Source organism: Bombina bombina, chromosome 2 (assembly GCF_027579735.1).
Source record: "Bombina bombina isolate aBomBom1 chromosome 2, aBomBom1.pri, whole genome shotgun sequence".
Classification (NCBI taxonomy): domain Eukaryota; kingdom Metazoa; phylum Chordata; class Amphibia; order Anura; family Bombinatoridae; genus Bombina; species Bombina bombina.
In genome coordinates, this window is record NC_069500.1 from 583,770,097 (window position 1) to 583,794,826 (window position 24,730).

Below are 24,730 nucleotides of genomic sequence, written 5' to 3' on the forward strand. Positions count from 1 at the left end.
TATCTGAAACAGCAAAGCAAATTTGCAACACATCTTTTTATAATGCAGTGCTTTGCTGAGAATATAACAAAAGATGAAGGCTTTAAAAATCACCCTAATAACACAAGATGATGCTGCAATTTATTTATAAAAAAGCAAATCTGCAGTTTGCCTTAGTAATTCCAGTGTGTTCTGTTAGCTGCTCAGATTTATCAGTAAATGGTGATTTACAACATCTTACAAACATTAATAAATGAATCATGTACCCAGCATGCACCACTTCAAGAGTGTTTATGTAGTCATCTAGTAGGACGTATGTATGGCAATAGCTTTGCATGTATGTGTGAAATAATGTCGTATAGGAAAACGTTCTGTGAAACATTACAAATCTGGTTAATGTTACTTATAAGGTAAATACTAAAATCACTTGCACAAAATATTAATTTACCTGTAAGAAGATAGAGGAATATTAAATTCATCTTCTGGTTCAGCTTTCCCTAAACAAATTCCATCTTCATAAATATTAAACGCAACAGAAAAATGATTTCTTATCTGTAAGATATCGAAAGGAAGAAAAAAAAAAAAACATTTAAAGTCTGCTATACAAAAAAAAGGATGATTTGCAATAAATGTCCTTGTCATAAGAGAAAATATGCCAGAACCCAATTTGAACAAAGGTACCAATATACACAGCAAAACAAATGTAAAGCAGTAATACTTGGCTAAGGTTTATTAAAATGGATTATGGCCCCTCACTATATTCAAAGATGTTTAGTTTTAAAGCTCACTATTTGCAGTCTCACCTGGACTTGTTGCAACTCTCACATATGGGGTGTTTACTAAAGTGACCCCAAGTAATATAAAGAGAACCTCACTGGGTATAAAAAGTCTGCAACTCACAAACTAATTAATAAAACTTTAAAAACAATTGTCAACATGATTTTGTTATTCAGTCCACCATTCCAGCCTGAAGATTATCAGATGGACACATGCAAATAAATGTTTATACTATGTCCTTGTCATTCATCACCATTTTTGTTTAGAACATATGATGTAAAAAGTAGCAGGATAGGGTTAAAACTGTATACTAAAACCTACTTGCAATGGAGAGCGAATAGATATGCATTTTGCTCCATCAACGGTATCCACCTGACACACAATATATCGTTCAACGCCAGAATCCGAGTGTCGAACACTGTACAGACTTCGACCAACTTTGGTTAAAGGAATCTTTTCTGTACGTGAGTGATTCAATGGTGCTAAAGTGAAGGAAGAACACGTGAAACACAAAAAAAAAATCAACTTGGACAATACCAACTTTGAATACAGATTGGGTATATGTAAGGAAAGTTCTTCATCTGTTACCATTTAGGTTCAGCATTTTAATTACGTTTAATGTTTCAATTAATATGCTAAACATATTCGAACTATTTCATCATGAAACTGTCATTTATTTTTTTTCAATATTTTTTTATATTTTCTATCACTGTAACATATTTGGCACATTTTTAAAAGGGTAAAGGGCTCCACAACAGCAATATCAGTGCATAAATAACACAGCAGTGATGTCTCTGTGGCGATACTTTCACTGCAGTCAGGTGACATTGGTGGTAGGGATGAATACGTACAGTTACCATTAGGATTATAGACAGAAGAGCAACACATAGATATGCAACCAACCCTTTCATCCAGGAGGTTAACTCTAACCTAAACCTCATCTTTCACTTGAAGATGATGTCATGGTAGGCAAAATGTTGTCATAGTCAAGATCTTTACCCACAATATTGTGGTGTAAAATAGTGCTGCCAAGAAAATGTTTTATGATAAGCAACAAAGGACGGATATTTTCAAACTTAGATTTAATTAATTAAAGGGACATAATACCTATATGCTAAATCACTTGAAAGTAAAGCAATGTAACTGTAAAAAGCTGATATATGTCTATGTAAAAAAGGAAAATATTTTACCTTAAAAAAAAAAATCAGCTTATAATAATAAGTAATGTGTTAATAGTTATGCTGTAGTTACTGTCAGCTACATATTGGGGGAAAAAACAACAGCCAATCCATGTCATCAGTGCTTATGTAACTTTGATTTACTGTGATCTCATGAGATTTCAGTGAAATCTCGTAAGATTTCTAAGTAAACTTCCTTAAACTGAAAAAGGAAATAACATGGCTGTGTCTGTATCCTGATTGGCTGCTTAAAATCCCTTTACAATTTTGAGGTAAAATATCTTCCTTTTTACATAGAGATGTTCAGGTGATATTTTCTAGTCAGCATTTAACAGCACTGCTGCATGAGAATGAGGCTCCCATTGGAGCCTATAAAAGCGCGCTTTCTTGAGAGCAAAGCTTCCCTGCAATGCGTGCTCTGGTATTAATGAGTGGGGCGCAAATTTGCACTCCACTCATAATCTTGCCCAAGTGAATGCCATGGAATTCGGGGAGAAGGTTATAATAATAATAATAATAATAATAATAAAAAATGCTTGTCGGACAAGTTATTTTCTTTCGGAATAATAAGAGTTCATAGAAATTCCATAACATGTGTGATATACTTCCCACAACTAGGAGGAGGCAGAGAGCCCTTAAAACAGCTGTAATCCCTTCCCACCTCCCCTCTCTCCTCAGTTTAATGTGTAGCTGAGCAGAAAAAATGAAACAGATAGGTAGGAAAGACAAAAGCAGGGACTACAGAGGGGCAAATTAGAACCGTTGCCCAAAAATTTAAATGGGGGCATGTGGACTCTCATCATGCCGAAAGAAAAGAATGTATCAGGTAAGCATAAATTTTGTTTTCTTTGGTATGATAAGAGTCCATAGGAATTTTATAACAAGTGGAATTTAACACCCAAGCTGAGAGAGTCCATATTAAGGAAAAGGAGGGACAGAATAAGGCAGTTCCTATTTGCTGGACCCTGCAACCTGAAGTAGTATCTTGCCACAAGACGTTTCCCAAAAACCAAAATCTTTAATGTTTGCAAAGAAGACATATTGCAGCTTTACAAATCTGTTCGAAGGATGCATCATTTATGACAGCCCAGGATGTAGCAACTGAACTGAAAGAATGAGCTTAGATATTCTTAGGAGACTTCCCTGCCATTAATAAGTTCTGAGAATCACTTGATTAAACCAAGAGCAAAAGCTACTGGAAGCCTTCTTGACTGTATGAAAACCGATAGAGAACAAGCAAACTGAACTTTGTCTGTTTGGAATCCTAGTAGCTTAAATAAATATATTTAATATTCTAGAGAATCTAAAGAATTTCCATTACATTTTTTGCAGAAACAATTTTGGAGAAAATCATAATGAGTAAGAAGTCTTATCCTTAGGAAAACCCAGAAAAAAACATAATTTATGCTGACTTGATAAAATAATTTATTCTATGGTGGTGAGAGTCCACGATCCATTAATCCTGGGAATTACCCTTTCTTACCACTAGGGGAAGGCAAAGATTACAAAACCTCAAGAACCCATCCTACCCCACACATAACTCAGTCTAACGCATAGCCAAGCATAGTGTAGTAAGGAAAAAAGAAAAGAAACTAACCTTAAAAAACAAAGGGTGGGGTCTTGTACACTCTCAACACCATGAAAGAATTGAATTTATCAGGCAAGTATAAATTGTTTTCTTTCATACAGGTGGTGAAAGACCACAGTCCATTACTCCTGGGAACTAATACCCAGGCCGTGGAGTCCATGAGTAATAACATTAAGTAAGGGATTTAAAAAAAAAACTCCAATAAAAAAATTCTAAAATGCACTTAAAAAAGTAAATTTATGAGGCATAAACAAATAAAGCTGAAACAACTGCCTAAAGGACCTTTTTTACCAAAGGCTGCCTTTAGAAGAAGCAAAAACACAAAATGTGTTTGTAAACGTATGCAAAGAAGTCCAAGTAGCTGCCTTGCAAATTTGGTCAACTAAAGCCTCATTCTTGAAAGCCCAAGAAGTGGCGACTAATCTAATAGAATGAGCAGTAATCTGTTGCAGTGAAGGCTGACCTGCCTCCAAGAAGCCAAAGAAACAGCAGAATTGTTTTGCCCTTTTCTAGCACCAGAAAAATGAAATAAAGTAGAAGTCTGTCTAATTTCCTTAGCAGGATTAACATAATATTTCAATGCTCCAAAAACATCTGAAATATTTAAGATCACTTTGAAGTATTTTTGGGTCTAGGACACAAAGAAGAGATAACAATTTCTCTGAAGAAACAACTTTAGGCAAAAAGTCAAAGAAGACCAAAAACTGCCTTATCCTGAAGAAAAATAATATAAAGAGGATCACAAGAAAACTCTGAAACTCTTCTAGCAGAATAGATAGCCAAAAGGAATAAAAACCTTTCATGAAAGCAGCTTAATATCCACCTTATGCATAGGTTCAAAAGGGGGAGCCTGCAAAACCCTTAACACCAAGTTAAGATTCCATGGAGGAGAAACTGGCTTGATTACAAACTTAATACGCACCAAGGCCTGAACAAAACCAAGAATATCAGGAAGATTACCAATCTTCCTATGAAACAAGACTGAAAGAGCAGAAATCTCCCCATTCAGAGAACAGGCAGATAGGTCGTTATCCAGACCGTTATTTAAAAACTGCAAAATCCTAGGAATCTTGAAAGAATGCCAGAAATAACCATGATTTATACACCAAGAAATAAAGACCTTCCAGACCTTATGCTAAATTTACCCAGTTACAGGCTTACTAGCCTGAATTAAGGTTTCAATCACAGAATCAGAGAAACCTCTATGTCTAAGGACTAACCGTTCAATGTTTATGCTATCAAGTTCAGAGACTAGAAATCAGGATGGAAAATGGACCTTGAGGTAGAAGTATGTTGTTCAAACTAGAAGCCATCAGATCTCTCTGGGAGACCCCAAATACCCACAATATGATTGAACACATCAAGATAAAGAGACCACTTCCCTGGATGTGCACTGATAAAAAAAGTCAGCTTCCCAGTTGTTTACTCCTAGAATATGAATCACAGAGACTAGACAGGAATTGTCTTCCACCCCTTAAGAGATAATTTGAGACACTTCCCTCATTGCCAGGGTATGAAGAGTTCCCCCCTGATGGTTGAGATAACCTTGCTTCCTCAGGATCCCAAACTCCCTGTGCTCTCATAGACCAAAAAACACCTCCCCAACGTGAAAGACTTGCAACTGTAGATATCACAGTCCAGGTAGGACAAGCAAAAGAAGCCCTTTGATTAATGAACTCATGATCCAGCCACCAAGTTAGATACTGATTTGTACTGGGATCCAGAAACATCTTGAGACAGCTGGGTATGATCCCTGCACCACTGAAGAAGCATATAAGGCTGAAGAAGTCTCATGTGAAATAGAGCAAACTGAATTGTATCTGAAACTGTAATCATGAGACCCAGAACTTCCATACAAAGAGCAACAGAGAGAATAGAGAGGGACTGAAGGCTCAGACAAGTGGATACCAATTTAACCTCCTTTGCTCTGTTAAAGAAAGACTCACGGAGACTAAAACTATTTGTAATCTGAGAGGTAATACGTGTTTTCCCACAGGGGGAGGCTAAGGGACATGTCCTGGCGACGCTTGTGGGTAGCTATGGCTGAAATCCCTTAGGAAGATGCTGCGCACATAACAAGGTATTCCTATGCCCCTGTCTCAGTCAGTGTGCTGAAATCTGAATCTTTCTGATATCTTCTTACTGAATGCATCTTCATCAGGGGTTAAGGGTCTCACATTGGTTTGAGTTCCCTTAAAATCCATTTTGTAAGTGAATAGCTGGAGCATCTTGATCTTCAGAGAGAGGGGAGGTGGCTGACAAGGCATTAAAGCTCTTGTGTGGTCGCATCCTAGTGGCGGGAAGTATAACCCACATGTTATTGAATTCCACTGCCAATGAAATCACCCAATACAGAGACTAACTTACAGCAACATAACTTTATTAATGTAAGTGAAAGACTGCTGGTGTAGTGCATTGTAAGCAGGTCGTAGTTAATGTTGTAGAATTCCTATGGACTCATCATCATACGAAAGAAATATTACTATAGCACACTTTCTTGTTCATTATATTTTCATAAGCATAAATATACAATTAATGTATGCATGTACAGTATAAATGATACATCCACATTTTAACTATATTAGCTTGTGACTCATCTAATAAGTAGGGTTCATTAACTTGAACAAGTTAACTAAATACTTTGGTGATAAAATGATGCTAAAAACAATTATTCTACATTTGCTTGGGTAAACAATTTCTTGTTCATACAATATACATACATTCCTCTCTTTGTAGGTGCCCACTACACCTTGGATTTATGTTAAATGTTATTTCTTGTTTTTTAACACGCCTAAGAGTTTGTGTTTTAAGTAAAGGAGTTATTTCTCATACATGGATTGTGTCTTACATCATTTTGATCTAGACCAAATTGTTAAAGAGAAACTTACTTAGTTGTATGTAAAAATGCTTGCTGCTAAGGCTCGTCATTGCAGAAAACTGCTCCGTCTGATTCTTGGATCTGACATAATCCATATTAAGGCACTCACTATCGTTTAAGTCTATTTCTTTGGTTTGAGAATCTGCATTTATAACCATGAAAGAATCACTGTGGGAGACAGAAATTTTAATTCCTAAACAGTTTTTCACCACAAATGGAGCTCGATCCATTTTGAAGACATCTGATGTTTTGCTCGCTGCTTCAGCAAATGCCTAAGGCAAAAAAAAGGTTGTTAGTACCCACAGTTGTATTCTTTTTTTCTTATTTATTCAGTGCTTAAAGTTATTGTGCTTTGCTAGGTGAGAGCAGATGATTTAGATTTCTATGAACTTGCATACTATATACATTTTACTACAAGGATATTATTAACCCTGATAGACGTCATTACCACACTGTGCAGATTAAAACTAGTTTTCATAAAACAAAGACATTAGACCAAAAATATGATGACCATCTAGGAAACTAAATGGGAGATAAAAGTCCCAACAACAAAAGGGGTTTTCAAACAATTGACATACAGATGCTTAAAGGCAAAAACACTTACTATGGCAGAATCTAAAAAACACAGAAGGCACCAAAACCTCTGTTGACTTCTACAGTCTATTAGAGCCAGTCTAGAGCTTTTATGGCTGTAATCAGGGAAGTACACTTTTTTTTGTGGGCAAAGGAAAGTGCCAGAGACAATGGTGCCTTTATCAATTTGAAATGCTGGCAAACATTTATTTTTACAAGAGTTTGTTTTTAAAGCACCCATTAGTCAACTTTTAAAATACACCATCTTGTTATAGAGCGTTTTATACTACTTTAAAGGGACAGCATACCCTTTATTTTTCTCCCCTTTAATGTGTTCCCAATAATCACGCAGAAGAGTAATAAATTGTTTACAAATAGCTAACTGTTATCTCTAAGTATTGGGCTTTGGCATATAGACAGGTATAAGATAAGGAAGCACATGTGTGTACAGAACGTGATAAAATAAGGAGATCTGATTTCAATGCAAGCTCAATCAATAGTAATAGGTTGCGGTTTCAAAAGGTCAAAACAAGCTTTTTCAAATACAAAAACAAAGCAGCAATTTCTCAAATATTTTATATTCTGCAGCTAGTATAATAACGGAAACATTTTAGGGGAAAGACAATTTTACATTGCACTATGCCTTTAAATAATTTGTCAGGTATCCCTAAAGAGCCAAGATAAAGTAAATATAAGTGCAATATAGAAAACGCAGTTACTTTGAATTCCAACTGGAGGGGGGGGGGGTCAATTTGAATAACTGCCTTGCAGCAATTCCCAGTGTGCACATAGACAAAAGCTTCCAGAAAAAAAACAACTGTATGTATGTAGTTGCTGTTCAAATAATAAGGTGCTGCAGCTTCGCACAACAGCACTATAGAAAAACACAAAACATACTGCAAGGTCCTTATAAATCAAGAGCCAAAACACCACCTGCAACAACTCCTCTTAACGAGAAGTTTCCTTATACTCAACAACGCAGACCTATCTCCAAGTACAGACATATGCATTGTTACATATACTTTAAGTCATTAAACCACTCTGGTTCATCATCACTTGTTGCCTTACAATATAAGAGTACATCACTTACTGCACTCAGTCTTACAAATCACTATGATTTTTCACTAATTTCGATACCTTACTTTCGGCTAGATTTAGAGTTTTGTCGGTAACGACCCGAAAAACTAACGCCCGCGTTTTACTGGCCGCACCATAAAAATAACTCTGGTATTGAGAGTCCACATAAAGGCTGCGTTAGGCTCCAAAAAAGGAGCGTAGAGCATTTTTAACGCAGCTTCAACTCTCAATACCAGAGTTGCTTACAGACGCGGCCAGCCTCAAAAACGTGCTCGTGCACGATTCTCCCATAGGAAACAATGGGGCTGTTTGAGCTGAAAAAAAAACCTAACACCTGCAAAAAAGCCGCGTTCAGCTCCTAACGCAGCCCCATTGTTTGCTATGCGGTAACCCTTCCGACGTCTGCACTTAACACTCTAACATGTACCCCGAGTCTAAACACCCCTAACCTTACACTTATTAACCCCTAATCTGCCGCCCCCGCTATCGCTGACCCCTGCATATTATTATTAACCCCTAATCTGCCGCTCCGTAAACCGCCGCTACTTACATTATCCCTATGTACCCCTAATCTGCTGCCTTAACATCGCCGACCCCTATATTATATTTATTAACCCCTAATCTGCCCCCCACAACGTCGCCTCCACCTGCCTACACTTATTAACCCCTAATCTGCCGACCGGACCGCACCGCTATTATAATAAAGTTATTAACCCCTAATCCGCCTCACTAACCCTATCATAAATAGTATTAACCCCTAATCTGCCCTCCCTAACATCGCCGACACCTAACTTCAATTATTAACCCCTAATCTGCCGACCGAATCTCGCCGCTATTCTAATAAATGTATTAACCCCTAAAGCTAAGTCTAACCCTAATACTAACACTCCCCTAACTTAAATATAATTTAAATCTAACGAAATTAATTAACTCTTATTAAATAAATTATTCCTATTTAAAGCTAAATACTTACCTGTAAAATAAATCCTAATATAGCTACAATATAAATTATAATTATTTTATAGCTATTTTAGGATTTATATTTATTTTACAGGTAACTTCGTATTTATTTTAACCAGGTACAATAGCTATTAAATAGTTAAGAACTATTTAATAGCTAAAATAGTTAAAATAATTACAAATTTACCTGTAAAAGAAATCCTAACCTAAGTTACAAATAAACCTAACACTAGACTATCAATAAATTAATTAAATAAACTACCTACAATTAACCTAACACTACGCTATCAATAAATTAATTAAATACAATTGCTACAAATAAATACAATTAAATAAACTATCTAAAGTACAAAAAATAAAAAAGAACTAAGTTACAAAAAATAAAAAAATATTTACAAAAATAAGAAAAATATTACAACAATTTTAAACTAATTACACCTACTCTAAGCCCCCTAATAAAATAACAAAGCCCCCCAAAATAAAAAAATGCCCTACCCTATTCAAAATTACTACAGTTCAAAGCTCTTTTACCTTACCAGCCCTGAACAGGGCCCTTTGCGGGGCATGCCCCAAGAAATACAGCTCTTTTGCCTGTAAAAAAAAACATACAATACCCAAGCCCCCCAACATTACAACCCACCACCCACATACCCCTAATCTAACCCAAACCCCCCTTAAATAAACCTAACACTAAGCCCCTGAAGATCATCCTACCTTGTCTTCACCATACCAGGTTCACCGATCGGTCCAGAAGAGCTCCTCCGATGTCCTGATCCAAGCCCAAGCGGGGGGCTGAAGAGGTCCATGATCCGGCTGAAGTCTTCATCCAAGCGGGGCAGAAGAGTTCTTCCATCCGATTGAAGTCTTCATCCAAGCGCCATCCATCCGGAGCGAAGCGGCAGCATCCTGAAGACCTCCACCGCGGAACATCCATCCTGGCCGACGACTGAACGACGGTTCCTTTAAATGACGTCATCCAAGATGGCGTCCCTCGAATTCCGATTGGCTGATAGGATTCTATCAGCCAATCGGAATTAAGGTAGGAATATTCCTACCTTAATTCCGATTGGCTGATAGAATCCTATCAGCCAATCGGAATTCGAGGGACGCCATCTTGGATGACGTCCCTTAAAGGAACCGTCATTCTGCAGTTGGACGTCGCCGGAAGAAGATGGGTCCGCGGTGGAGGTCTTCAGGATGGAGCCGGTCGTCATCGGATGAAGATAGAAGATGCCGCTTGGATCAAGATGGTTGCCGGTCCGGATCGCCTCTTCTTCCCGGATAGGATGAAGACTTTGGAGCCTCTTCTGGACCTCTTCAGGCACCGGATGATGGATCGCCAACCCCCGCTTGGGTTGGATGAAGATTTTGGAGCCAGGACGGATCGGTGATACCTGGTGAGGTGAAGACAAGGTAGGATGATCTTCAGGGGCTTAGTGTTAGGTTTATTTAAGGGGGGTTTGGGTTAGATTAGGGGTATGTGGGTGGTGGGTTGTAATGTTGGGGGGGGGGTATTGTATGTTTTTTTTTTTACAGGCAAAAGAGCTGAACTTCTTGGGGCATGCCCCGCAAAGGGCCCTGTTCAGGGCTGGTAAGGTAAAAGAGCTTTTAACTTTAGTAATTTAGAATAGGGTAGGGCATTTTTTATTTTGGGGGGCTTTGTTGTTTTATTAGGGGGCTTAGAGTAGGTGTAATTAGTTTAAAATTGTTGTAATATTTTTCTTATGTTTGTAGATATTTTTTTATTTTTTGTAACTTAGTTCTTTTTTATTTTTTGTACTTTAGCAAGTTTATTTAATTGTATTTATTTGTAGGAATTGTATTTAATTAATTTATTGATAGTGTAGTGTTAGGTTAATTGTAGGTAATTGTAGGTAGTTTATTTAATTAATGTATTGATAGTATAGTGTTAGTTTTAATTGTAACTTAGTTTAGGATTTCTTTTACAGGTAAATTTGTAATTATTTTAACTATTTTAGCTATTAAATAGTTCTTAACTATTTAATAGCTATTGTACCTGGTTAAAATAAATACAAAGTTACCTGTAAAATAAATATAAATCCTAAAATAGCTATAATATAATTATAATTTATATTGTAGCTATATTAGGATTTATTTTACAGGTAAGTATTTAGCTTTAAATAGGAATAATTTATTTAATAAGAGTTAATTTATTTCGTTAGATTTAAATATATTTAACTTAGGGGGGTGTTAGTGTTAGACTTAGCTTTAGGGGTTAATCCATTTATTAGAATAGCGGTGAGCTCCGGTCGTCAGATTAGGGGTTAATAATTGAAGTTAGGTGTCGGCGATGTTAGGGAGGGCAGATTAGGGGTTAATACTATTTATTATAGGGTTAGTGAGGCGGATTAGGGGTTAATAACTTTATTATAGTAGCGCTCAGGTCCGCTCGGCAGATTAGGGGTTAATAAGTGTAGGCAGGTGGAGGCGACGTTGTGGGGGGCAGATTAGGGGTTAATAAATATAATATAGGGGTCGGCGGTGTTAGGGGCAGCAGGTTAGGGGTACATAGGGATAATGTAGCTGGCGGCAGCGTGCGGACGGCAGATTAGGGGTTAATAAGTGTAGGTAGCTGGCGGCGACGTTGTGGGGGGAAGATTAGGGGTTAATAAATATAATACAGGGGTCGGCGGTGTTAGGGGCAGCAGATTAGGGGTACATAAGGATAACGTAGGTGGCGGTCGGCAGATTAGGGGTTAAAAAAATTTAATCGAGTGGCGGCGATGTGGGGGGACCTCGGTTTAGGGGTACATAGGTAGTTTATGGGTGTTAGTGTACTTTAGAGTACAGTAGTTAAGAGCTTTATGAACCGGCGTTAGCCCAGAAAGCTCTTAACTACTGACTTTTTTCCTGCGGCTGGAGTTTTGTCGTTAGATGTCTAACGCTCACTTCAGAAACGACTCTAAATACCGGAGTTAGGAAGATCCCATTGAAAAGATAGGATACGCAATTGACGTAAGGGGATCTGCGGTATGGAAAAGTCGCGGCTGAAAAGTGAGCGTTAGACCCTATTTCGAGTGACTCTAAATACCGGCGGTAGCCTAAAACCAGCGTTAGGAGCCTCTAACGCTGGTTTTCACGGCTACCGCCAAACTCCAAATCTAGGTCTTTGTTTTCCTTTATGGCCTCAAGCACAGCAGAGAAGCATATTTACATCATCTATTTATAGAAACCACCCCTTGACAAAAGTTACTCACCTGCTGCTTTCCTATCTTGCTATTCACTTTAAGTTCAGAATTATAAAAGAAAAAACAATTACTACACAACCACCACAACTTTTGTCCTGCCTGCCAAACTTACCTTAGTACACCACTAATAATCTGGTTTTCATCCATTAGATTCTAAACTAATGGCACTTACAAAGGTACCAACTTACTGCTAAACAAAAAGTACTCCATAACTACGATCATTAGGGCTTCAGCTGCCTTTAATGCATAATGGAATATTTAGAACATTAGAATGCAATTAAATCACTAAAAAAATAGAAATAGAGGAAAAACACTGCTATTGGTTTCTACTTTGCCATGTTTACTACGTGTTTTGTAGTGATCATAGCATAAAAAAAAAATCTCACACAGTCTTGTGTACTATGCATTAAATGGATGTATAGATACCTTACCTGTCCCAAGTTGTTCAGCATCAGAATGCCACATTTGGAGAGAGTGATATTCAGCTGATCTTTTGAAAAGATGTTTATCACAGTTATGTAATCAGGTATTTTGTAATTTTCTTCCTCCCCATCTGGTTCGAAAAGTTGCTTTCTGGATTTCTTTTTCATCTTGAAATTAAAAACTCAATATTTAACCTTAATACTTGCTGTAAAAAAACAAAATTTATGCTTAACTGATAAATTTATTTATTTCCGGATATGGTGAGTCCACGGCTTGAGTAATTACTATTGGGAATATCACTCCTGGCCAGCAGGAGGAGGCAAAGAGCACCACAGTTAATCTGCTAAATTTCACTCCCTTACCCACAACCCCCAGTCATTAGACCAAAGGGAAATGGAGAAAAAGGAGTAACACATGGTGTAAAGGTGCCTGAGGTTATAGCCAAAAGAACAACTGTACTAAAATAAAGGGTGGGGCCGTGGACTCACCATATCCGGAAATAAATTTATCAGGTAACCATACATTTGCTAAAATATGGTGAGTCCACGACTTGAAGAACCATTCTTCCAAAAGAAGCCTCAGCCGAGGCAAAAATATCAAATTTGGAAAATTTGGAAAAAGTATGTAGAGAAGACCAAATTGAAGCCTTGCAAATTTGTTCCACAGAAGCTTGATTTTTGAAAGCCCAAGAAGAGGAAATAGTTCTTGTGGAATGAGCAGTAATTCTCTCAGGAGGCTGCTGTCCAGCAGTCTCATAAGCCAAAAGAATTATACTTCGCAACCAAAAAGAAAGAGTAGTAGCAGTAGTTTTCTGACCTTTACGTTTCCCAGAGAAACAGACAAAGAGGGCAGAGAAATGGCAAAAATCCTTAGTCTCATGTAAGTAAAATTTAAGAGCATGTACATCATCCAAATTGTGTAACAAACGTTCTTTGGAAGAAGAAGAATTAGGACACAGAGAAGGAACAACAATTTCCTGATTGATATTTCTATTAGATACAACCTTAGGAAGGAAACCTGGCTTAGTATGAAGAACCGACTTATCGGCTTGAAAAATAAGATAAGGGGAATCACATTGCAGAGCTGAGAGTTCCGAGACTCTTCGAGCGGAACAAGAAACAAAACCTTCCAAGATAACAACTTAATGTCTATGGAATGCAACGGCTCAAACGGAGCCAGCTGTAAAACTTTAAGAACAAGGTTAAGGCTCCAAGGAGGAGCAACAGACTTGAAGACAGGCCTGATTTTGACAAAGGCCTGACAAAAAGACTGCACATTTGGCACATCCACCAAACGTTTATGTAGTAAAACTGATAAAGCAGAAATCTGACCCTTCAGGGTACTGACTGACAATCCCTTCTCAAGGCCTTCCTGAAGAAAAGATAAAAATCTAGGAATGCTAATTCTACTCCAAGAGTAGCCCTTGGATTCACACCAATAAAGATATTTACGCCAAATCTTATGGTAAATCTTTCTAGTAACAGGCTTGCAAGCCTGAATCATGGTCTCAATGACCAACTCAGAAAAACCACGCTTATACAGAATTAAGTGTTCAATCTCCAAGCAGTCAGCTTCAGAGAAACGAAATTTGGATGAAGGAAGGGACCCTGAATCAGGAGGTCCTTCCTCAGAGGTAGTCTCCAAGGTGGGAGAGATAACATCTCAACTAGGCCTGCAAACCAGATCCTGCAAGGCCACGCAGGGGTTATTAGAATCACTGACGCTCTCTCCTGTTTGATACAAGCAATGACTCGTGAAAGGAGAGCAAACAGAGGAAACGGGTATGCCAACCTGAAAACCCAAGGAACCGTCAGAGCATCTATCAGAACAGTCTGCGGATCTCTTGATCTTGAACCCTAACTTGAAAGCTTGGCCTGCTGACGGGAGCCATCAGATCCAACTCCGGCACCCCCCATATGAGTTCTAAGCTGGAAAATCCCACTCCCTGGGATGAAAAGTCTGTATGCTCAGAAAATCTGCTTCCCAGTTGTCTACTTCTGGAATGTGGATGGCAGATAGACAGCAATTGTGGGTATCTGGCCACTGAAGAATCTGAGTAAATTCCTTCATGGCTAAGGAACTCTGAGTTCCTCCCTGGTGATTGATGTAAGCCTCAGAGGTTATGTTGTCTGACTGGAACCTGATAAACTGGGCTGAGGACAACTGAGGCCAAGCCAAATAGAGCATTGTGAATCGCCCTCAACTCCAAGATGTTGATGGGAAGAGCAGACTACTCCTGAGTCCAAAGGCCCAGAGCTTTTAACAAGTTCCAGACTGCTCCCCAGCCCAGCAGGCTGGCGTCCGTAGTCACGACCACCAAGGAAGGTCTCCAAAAGCATGTGCCCTGAGACAGATGTTCCTGAAAAATCCACCACGGGAGAGAATCAATTGACGACTGATCTAACTCTATTCTCTGAGATAGATCTGCATGGTCGCCATTCCATTGTCTGAGCATGCACAACTGGGAAACTCTCAAATGGAATCGAGCAAAAGGAAGGATGTCCATGGAAGCCACCATCAGACCAATTACCTCCATACATTGCGCCACTGAAAGATGAGCAGTAGCCTGAAGAGAGAGGCAAGAGGAAATTATTTTTTCCTCTGTCAGAACATTTTTCATCAATAGAGAATCTATTATGGTTCCTAAGAACACTTCTCTTGTAGCAGGGGAAAGGGAGCTTTTTGTCCAGATTCACATTCCATCCAAGGGAATGAAGAAAAGACAACAATATCTCTGTATGAGATTTTGCTAGTTGAAAAGATGGCGCCTGAACCAATATGTCGTCCAGGTAGGGTGCCACAGCAATTCCACGAGAACGGATCACTGCCAAAAGAGCCCCCAGAACCTTTGAAAAAAATTCTGGGAGCCGTGGCTAGACCAAATGGAAGGGCCATGAACTGGAAATGTTTGTCCAGAAAGGCAAATCTCAGGAGTCTGTGATGGTCCCTGTGAATAGGAACATGAAGATACGCATCCTTTACGTCTATGGTTGTCATGAACTGACCCTCTTGTATGAAAGGAAGAATGGAGCATATAGTCTCCATCTTGAAGGATGAAACTTTGAGAAAGTTGTTTAGCCACTTCAAGTCGAGAATGGAATGGAAAGTTCCCTCTTTTTTGGGAACCACAAATAGGTTGGAGCAGAACCCGAGACCCTGTTCCTGCACTGGAACTATCACTCCCAGGGAGGAAAGATGTTGTATACATTTCAAGAACGCCTCTCTCTTTATCTGGTCTGCAGATAATCTTGAGAGAAGGAATCTGCCTCTGGGAGGAAAAGTCTTGAATTCCAATTTGTAACCCTGGTATACTTTGTTCACAGTCCAGGGATCTGGCACATCTCGTATCCAGGCTTGAGAGAACTGAGAAAGTCTGCCCCCCACCTGATCCGATCCCGGATCGGGGGCAAGCCCTTCATGCTGATTTGGAATCAGCTGTGGGTTTCTTTGATTAGTTCCCCTTGTTCCAAGACTGATTGGGATTCTAAGAAGACTTGGATTGTTCCTGCTTGGAAGAAGAAGGGGAAGGCTGAAGTTACGAAAGGAATGAAAATTACTCTGATGTCCTTTAGGCCTATTCTTCTTATCTTGAGCTAGAAAAGACCCTTTTGCACCCGTAATATCAGAGATAATTTCTGCCAAACCAGATCCAAACAAGGTTTTGCTCTTGTAAACAATCGCCAGAAGCATGATTTTAGAGAAAACTTCTGCAGACCAGGATTTCAACCACAACGCCCTGCGGGCTAGGACAGCGAAACTAGAAGTTTTAGCTCATAGTCCAACAACCTGTAAAATGGCATCTGCAATAAAGGAATTGGCCAACTTAAGAGCTTTAATCTGAGGACAGGCACCTTACTTTCTGAATTTCTAGATTTCCTCTTACATTTCCCTGTAATCTGGGAATGGCAGCTAATGCCGCAGATACCACTGAAGATACCTGGGCAGCAATTTCTGCTTTTAAATAAACTCCACTAGGTGTTGTAGAGGAACTGCAGGGCACTGCATGTGATGCCATTGAGGCATGGGACGTAGCAGGAGAAAGCCGAGATATTATTTTAACAGCATCATCCTGAGAGACATTAGGCTCAAAAATGTAACCTTTATTTTGCAAGGTTTTCTTGACACATGAAGAACACAATTGCATAGGACCTGCAATTTGTGCATCTAAACATAATAAGCATGAATTCATGAGAGCAGGCTCTTGCTCCATATCAGGCATGTTGTAAAACAGTAAATAAACTTGTACAGATAAGTTTCAAAGATTTTAATATTCAACTAAATAAGCTATGGAAAAAATACACTTTAAATTTTATCCCAAATTAGGATCGATCCCCAGCTAAAATTCTGTGAGAAAAGTTAAGAAAAAACATTTAATAAACATCAAATAAACTTCTAAAATACCCCTCAGGCAACCCCACACCTCAATTACTGAGGTGCCTTACCGCGACCAGTTAAGACCGGATCACCCAGAAATGGAGAAAAACAACTTTTTCCTCAGAAACGTTATTAAGTAAAGCGGGTCATGTGACCGCAACTCCCGAGCTCAAATTACTGCTGCGACACAGAGAGGCACTAAAAATAGCTTCCTGGTACACTGAGTACCAGAAATAACCGTTTTTTCAAACCGGACATTTTAAAATGTTGCATCGTTTTATTTTAGAGCAAAGGGGAAATGAATAAGCTGCTGAAATAGAAAATTCAGCTTACTTTCAACTTGAATTGTTTTATCAAGTAAATATGTGTCAGAAAATAAAGCCTAATAAAAACATTTTACCTTTTCTTTTTAAAAGAGTTTAAATGTTAGTCTCACACATGCTACAGTACCTGCTTCATGCCCCAGTGTAACCCATACAACAGGATTATCTATGTCCCAATAAAAAAGCAGTGTCTTTGTTAAGTGCATGGTCTCCCCAACTGGAAGAAAAAGCACTTACCTGCTACACTGTCCGGCATGTAGACAGTTACAAGGTATGAGAAGACACAGTTCTTCACAGCGACCTTTGAAAAAGAAAGAACAGAGTAGCCAACTCTGGCTTTCTAAACTAGGGCAGCAATTTTTAGGAAAACGCAGTAAGAACCTCTTTACAAGTTCCTAACTGCTTTAAAGCCACCACTACCCGACTGCAAAGAATGACGTGGAATACAGCTATACCCCAAAACTTGCTTGTAGATTAAATCAAAATTTTTCTTCAGACATCTAAACTTCACCTCCTCCATGAACCCAAGGCAAAGAGAATGACTGGGGGTTGTGGGTAAGGGAGTGATACTTAGCAGTTTAACTGTAGTGCTCTTTGCCTCCTCCTGCTGGCCAGGCATGATATTCCCAACAGTAATTACTCCGTGGACTCACCATATCTTAGGAAAGAAATGCAAATTGTATATAAAAAAAATGTCCTACTTCACAAGTGGCTTTAGCACAAGTTGGAGAGTCGGCTTGTGCTAAAATAAAAGATTCCAGAACATTCTAATGAAGAGCTATATTTTAACAACAATTTTGAAGGAAACAAGCAATTGATATTACTGCTTGAAAACCTTGTCATACAAGATCTCTGCCTTGGTAACCTGATTTCAACAGGTTCAGTAGCAAAGTAGATCCTTGGTAAGAAGATCTAAATCTGGAGAATGTTTACAGAGTTCTTACCAACATGCTGACAGACTAGAGCAGGGGTCAGCAACCTTGGCACCCCAGATGTTTTGGAACTACATTTCCCATGATGCTAAGACACACTTTAGGCTGGCTGAGTATCATGAAAAATGTAGTTCCGAAACATCTGGAATGCCAAGGTTGCTGACCCTGGACTAGAGGAACATGTTTTTTTATGCCCACACCTCTACAATAAGTATGTTTCACTTTTGATCTTCAGGAGGAATAACAACCTTCTTCAAGAAACACAGAATCTAGATTGACCCTGTTTCTGGTGAGGGATACTAGAAGGTCTGTTCTCACTCAAAAGCTAGAAGCTAAGACCAAATGCCACCCTGATAATCCATAACCTCTATGCTTAGAGACATGACAGTTCAAATAAACATTTGTATCACTATATTTTAATTTTGACTATAGGCATTTTTGCTATACATATGTATAGTAAAAATATATCTAGTAAAAGTTATCACTGTTTTTACTGTGTACATGATATCCCTGTGTATCTGCATCCAGAGAATGTTTTTTTTTTTTTGCATTTTTTGTTTCTGTTAAGGCTCTTTAAATGCCAGTGGACAGGCCAAAAGTTCTTGATGTGAGTACTAAATTGAAATATGAGGATATATCAATAAATCCTAATCCAGACACTGGAAAAAAAGAACATGATTTTTTGTTTTCCCAATAGTATTGGAGTACACTTCATACTGTCAATTTTCTCATATCCAAAGCATATACTACTATTAATTGCTGCATGCCATATGAGATCCTTACGGACTCACTCTTTTGCATATTGTTAATTTTTGTTCACCGATCATCATGTCATCATTTTTCTTCATAGTTTCATCAGTGGTAACTGGAGAAAAGGGCATTTTCACACAATTTTCTTCTTTGCTTAAACTCCAAATTTTAACTTTGGGCAAGATGGAGCAGAGTCTCTATACATGTGTACAGAAAACAGAATTTATGTTTACCTGATAAATTACTTTCTCCAACGGTGTGTCCGGTCCACGGCGTCATCCTTACTTGTGGGATATTCTCTTCCCCAACAGGAAATGGCAAAGAGCCCAGCAAAGCTGGTCACATGATCCCTCCTAGGCTCCGCCTACCCCAGTCATTCGACCGACGTTAAGGAGGAATATTTGCATAGGAGAAACCATATGATACCGTGGTGACTGTAGTTAAAGAAAATAAATTATCAGACCTGATTAAAAAACCAGGGCGGGCCGTGGACCGGACACACCGTTGGAGAAAGTAATTTATCAGGTAAACATAAATTCTGTTTTCTCCAACATAGGTGTGTCCGGTCCACGGCGTCATCCTTACTTGTGGGAACCAATACCAAAGCTTTAGGACACGGATGAAGGGAGGGAGCAAATCAGGTCACCTAAATGGAAGGCACCACGGCTTGCAAAACCTTTCTCCCAAAAATAGCCTCAGAAGAAGCAAAAGTATCAAACTTGTAAAATTTGGTAAAAGTGTGCAGTGAAGACCAAGTCGCTGCCCTACATATCTGATCAACAGAAGCCTCGTTCTTGAAGGCCCATGTGGAAGCCACAGCCCTAGTGGAATGAGCTGTGATTCTTTCAGGAGGCTGCCGTCCGGCAGTCTCGTAAGCCAATCTGATGATGCTTTTAATCCAAAAAGAGAGAGAGGTAGAAGTTGCTTTTTGACCTCTCCTTTTACCAGAATAAACAACAAACAAGGAAGATGTTTGTCTAAAATCCTTTGTAGCATCTAAATAGAATTTTAGAGCGCGAACAACATCCAAATTGTGCAACAAACGTTCCTTCTTCGAAACTGGTTTCGGACACAGAGAAGGCACGACTATCTCCTGGTTAATGTTTTTGTTAGAAACAACTTTTGGAAGAAAACCAGGTTTAGTACGTAAAACCACCTTATCTGCATGGAACACCAGATAAGGAGGAGAACACTGCAGAGCAGATAATTCTGAGACTCTTCTAGCAGAAGAAATTGCAACCAAAAACAAAACTTTCCAAGATAATAACTTAATATCAACGGAATGTAAGGGTTCAAACGGAACCCCCTGAAGAACTGAAAGAACTAAGTTGAGACTCCAAGGAGGAGTCAAAGGTTTGTAAACAGGCTTGATTCTAACCAGAGCCTGAACAAAGGCTTGAACATCTGGCACAGCTGCCAGCTTTTTGTGAAGTAACACAGACAAGGCAGAAATCTGTCCCTTCAAGGAACTTGCAGATAATCCTTTTTCCAATCCTTCTTGAAGGAAGGATAGAATCTTAGGAATCTTAACCTTGTCCCAAGGGAATCCTTTAGATTCACACCAACAGATATATTTTTTCCAAATTTTGTGGTAAATTTTTCTAGTTACAGGCTTTCTGGCCTGAACAAGAGTATCAATAACAGAATTTGAGAACCCTCGCTTTGATAAGATCAAGCGTTCAATCTCCAAGCAGTCAGCTGGAGTGAGACCAGATTCGGATGTTCGAACGGACCTTGAACAAGAAGGTCTCGTCTCAAAGGTAGCTTCCATGGTGGAGCCGATGACATATTCACCAGATCTGCATACCAAGTCCTGCGTGGCCACGCAGGAGCTATCAAGATCACCGACGCCCTCTCCTGATTGATCCTGGCTACCAGCCTGGGGATGAGAGGAAACGGCGGGAATACATAAGCTAGTTTGAAGGTCCAAGGTGCTACTAGTGCATCTACTAGAGTCGCCTTGGGATCCCTGGATCTGGACCCGTAGCAAGGAACCTTGAAGTTCTGACGAGAGGCCATCAGATCCATGTCTGGAATGCCCCACAGTTGAGTGATTTGGGCAAAGATTTCCGGATGGAGTTCCCACTCCCCCGGATGCAATGTCTGACGACTCAGAAAATCCGCTTCCCAATTTTCCACTCCTGGGATGTGGATTGCAGACAGGTGGCAGGAGCGAGTCTCCGCCCATTGAATGATTTTGGTCACTTCTTCCATCGCCAGGGAACTCCTTGTTCCCCCCTGATGGTTGATGTACGCAACCGTCGTCATGTTGTCTGATTGAAACCGTATGAACTTGGCCCTCGCTAGCTGAGGCCAAGCCTTGAGAGCATTGAATATCGCTCTCAGTTCCAGAATATTTATCGGTAGAAGAGATTCTTCCCGAGACCAAAGACCCTGAGCTTTCAGGGATCCCCAGACCGCGCCCCAGCCCATCAGACTGGCGTCGGTCGTGACAATGACCCACTCTGGTCTGCGGAAGGTCATCCCTTGTGACAGGTTGTCCAGGGACAGCCACCAACGGAGTGAGTCTCTGGTCCTCTGATTTACTTGTATCTTCGGAGACAAGTCTGTATAGTCCCCATTCCACTGACTGAGCATACACAGTTGTAATGGTCTTAGATGAATGCGCGCAAAAGGAACTATGTCCATTGCCGCTACCATCAAACCTATCACTTCCATGCACTGCGCTATGGAAGGAAGAGGAACGGAATGAAGTATCCGACAAGAGTTTAGAAGTTTTGTTTTTCTGGCCTCTGTCAGAAAAATCCTCATTTCTAAGGAGTCTATTATTGTTCCCAAGAAGGGAACTCTTGTCGACGGAGATAGAGAACTCTTTTCCACGTTCACTTTCCATCCGTGAGATCTGAGAAAGGCCAGGACTATGTCCGTGTGAGCCTTTGCTTGAGGAAGGGACGACGCTTGAATCAGAATGTCGTCCAAGTAAGGTACTACCTTTGTGAAAATCCTTGGAGCAGTGGCTAATCCGAAAGGAAGCGCCACGAACTGGTAATGCTTGTCCAGGAATGCGAACCTTAGGAACCGATGATGTTCCTTGTGGATAGGAATATGAAGATACGCATCCTTTAAATCCACCGTGGTCATGAATTGACCTTCCTGGATGGAAGGAAGAATTGTTCGAATGGTTTCCATTTTGAACGATGGAACCTTGAGAAACTTGTTTAAGATCTTGAGATCTAAGATTGGTCTGAACGTTCCCTCTTTTTTGGGAACTATGAACAGATTGGAGTAGAACCCCATCCCTTGTTCTCCTAATGGAACAGGATGAATCACTCCCATTTTTAACAGGTCTTCTACACAATGTAAGAATGCCTGTCTTTTTATGTGGTCTGAAGACAACTGAGACCTGTGGAACCTCCCCCTTGGGGGAAGCCCCTTGAATTTCAGAAGATAACCTTGGGAGACTATTTCTAGTGCCCAAGGATCCAGAACATCTCTTGCCCAAGCCTGAGCGAAGAGAGAGAGTCTGCCCCCCACCAGATCCGGTCCCGGATCGGGGGCCAACATTTCATGCTGTCTTGGTAGCAGTGGCAGGTTTCTTGGCCTGCTTTCCCTTGTTCCAGCCTTGCATTGGTCTCCAAGCTGGCTTGGCTTGAGAAGTATTACCCTCTTGCTTAGAGGACGTAGCACTTTGGGCTGGTCCGTTTCTACGAAAGGGACGAAAATTAGGTTTATTTTTGGCCTTGAAAGACCGATCCTGAGGAAGGGCGTGGCCCTTACCCCCAGTGATATCAGAGATAATCTCTTTCAAGTCAGGGCCAAACAGCGTTTTCCCCTTGAAAGGAATGTTAAGTAGTTTGTTCTTGGAAGACGCGTCAGCTGACCAAGATTTCAACCAAAGCGCTCTGCGCGCCACAATAGCAAACCCAGAATTCTTAGCCGCTAACCTAGCCAATTGCAAAGTGGCGTCTAGGGTGAAAGAATTAGCCAATTTGAGAGCACGGATTCTGTCCATAATCTCCTCATAAGGAGGAGAATCACTATCGACCGCCTTTACTAGCTCATCGAACCAGAAACACGCGGCTGTAGTGACAGGGACAATGCATGAAATTGGTTGTAGAAGGTAACCCTGCTGAACAAACATCTTTTTAAGTAAACCTTCTAATTTTTTATCCATAGGATCTTTGAAAGCACAACTATCTTCTATGGGTATAGTGGTGCGCTTGTTTAAAGTGGAAACCGCTCCCTCGACCTTGGGGACTGTCTGCCATAAGTCCTTTCTGGGGTCGACCATAGGAAACAATTTTTTAAATATGGGGGGAGGGACGAAAGGTATACCGGGCCTTTCCCATTCTTTATTTACAATGTCTGCCACCCGCTTGGGTATAGGAAAAGCTTCTGGGAGCCCCGGGACCTCTAGGAACTTGTCCATTTTACATAGTTTCTCTGGGATGATCAAATTCTCACAATCATCCAGAGTGGATAATACCTCCTTAAGCAGAGCGCGGAGATGTTCCAACTTAAATTTAAATGTAATCACATCGGGTTCAGCTTGTTGAGAAATTTTCCCTGAATCTGAAATTTCTCCCTCAGACAAAACCTCCCTGGCCCCATCAGACTGGTGTAGGGGCATTTCAGATCCATTATCATCAGCGTCGTCATGCTCTTCAGTATCTAATACAGAGCAGTCGCGCTTACGCTGATAAGTGGGCATTTTGGCTAAAATGTTTTTGATAGAATTATCCATTACAGCCGTTAATTGTTGCATAGTAAGGAGTATTGGCGCGCTAGATGTACTAGGGGCCTCCTGAGTGGGCAAGACTCGTGTAGACGAAGGAGGGAATGATGCAGTACCATGCTTACTCCCCTCACTTGAGGAATCATCTTGGGCATCATTTTCATTGTCACATAAATCACATTTATTTAAATGAGAAGGAACCCTGGCTTCCCCACATTCAGAACACAGTCTATCTGGTAGTTCAGACATGTTAAACAGGCATAAACTTGATAACAAAGTACAAAAAACGTTTTAAAATAAAACCGTTACTGTCACTTTAAATTTTAAACTGAACACACTTTATTACTGCAATTGCGAAAAAATATGAAGGAATTGTTCAAAATTCACCAAAATTTCACCACAGTGTCTTAAAGCCTTAAAAGTATTGCACACCAAATTTGGAAGCTTTAACCCTTAAAATAACGGAACCGGAGCCGTTTTTAACTTTAACCCCTTTACAGTCCCTGGTATCTGCTTTGCTGAGACCCAACCAAGCCCAAAGGGGAATACGATACCAAATGACGCCTTCAGAAAGTCTTTTCTATGTATCAGAGCTCCTCACACATGCGACTGCATGTCATGCCTCTCAAAAACAAGTGCGCAATACCGGCGCGAAAATGAGGCTCTGCCTATGATTAGGGAAAGCCCCTAAAGAATAAGGTGTCTAAAACAGTGCCTGCCGATATAATTTTACCAAAATACCCAGATTAAATGATTCCTCAAGGCTAAATATGTGTAATATATGAATCGATTTAGCCCAGAAAAAGTCTACAGTCTTAATAAGCCCTTGTGAAGCCCTTATTTACTATCTTAATAAACATGGCTTACCGGATCCCATAGGGAAAATGACAGCTTCCAGCATTACATCGTCTTGTTAGAATGTGTCATACCTCAAGCAGCAAAAGACTGCTCACTGTTCCCCCAACTGAAGTTAATTCCTCTCAACAGTCCTGTGTGGAACAGCCATGGATTTT

The 24,730-nt window shown here is 39.9% G+C and overlaps 1 protein-coding gene across 4 annotated transcripts in view; it reads right to left on the bottom strand.

The window, feature by feature from the left end:
- VPS13A (vacuolar protein sorting 13 homolog A) overlaps positions 1–24,730 on the bottom strand; it is a 767,672-nt gene that overhangs the window by 248,618 nt on the left and 494,324 nt on the right. For all 4 annotated transcript variants that reach the window (XM_053702484.1, XM_053702483.1, XM_053702481.1 and 1 more), the window contains exons 43-46: positions 12,651–12,809; positions 6,411–6,672; positions 1,078–1,238; positions 428–531 (exon numbers count right to left, since the gene is read on the bottom strand). In XM_053702484.1, the coding sequence (XP_053558459.1) occupies positions 428–531; positions 1,078–1,238; positions 6,411–6,672; positions 12,651–12,809 (686 nt within the window). The remainder of the gene's footprint in view (positions 1–427; positions 532–1,077; positions 1,239–6,410; positions 6,673–12,650; positions 12,810–24,730) is intronic.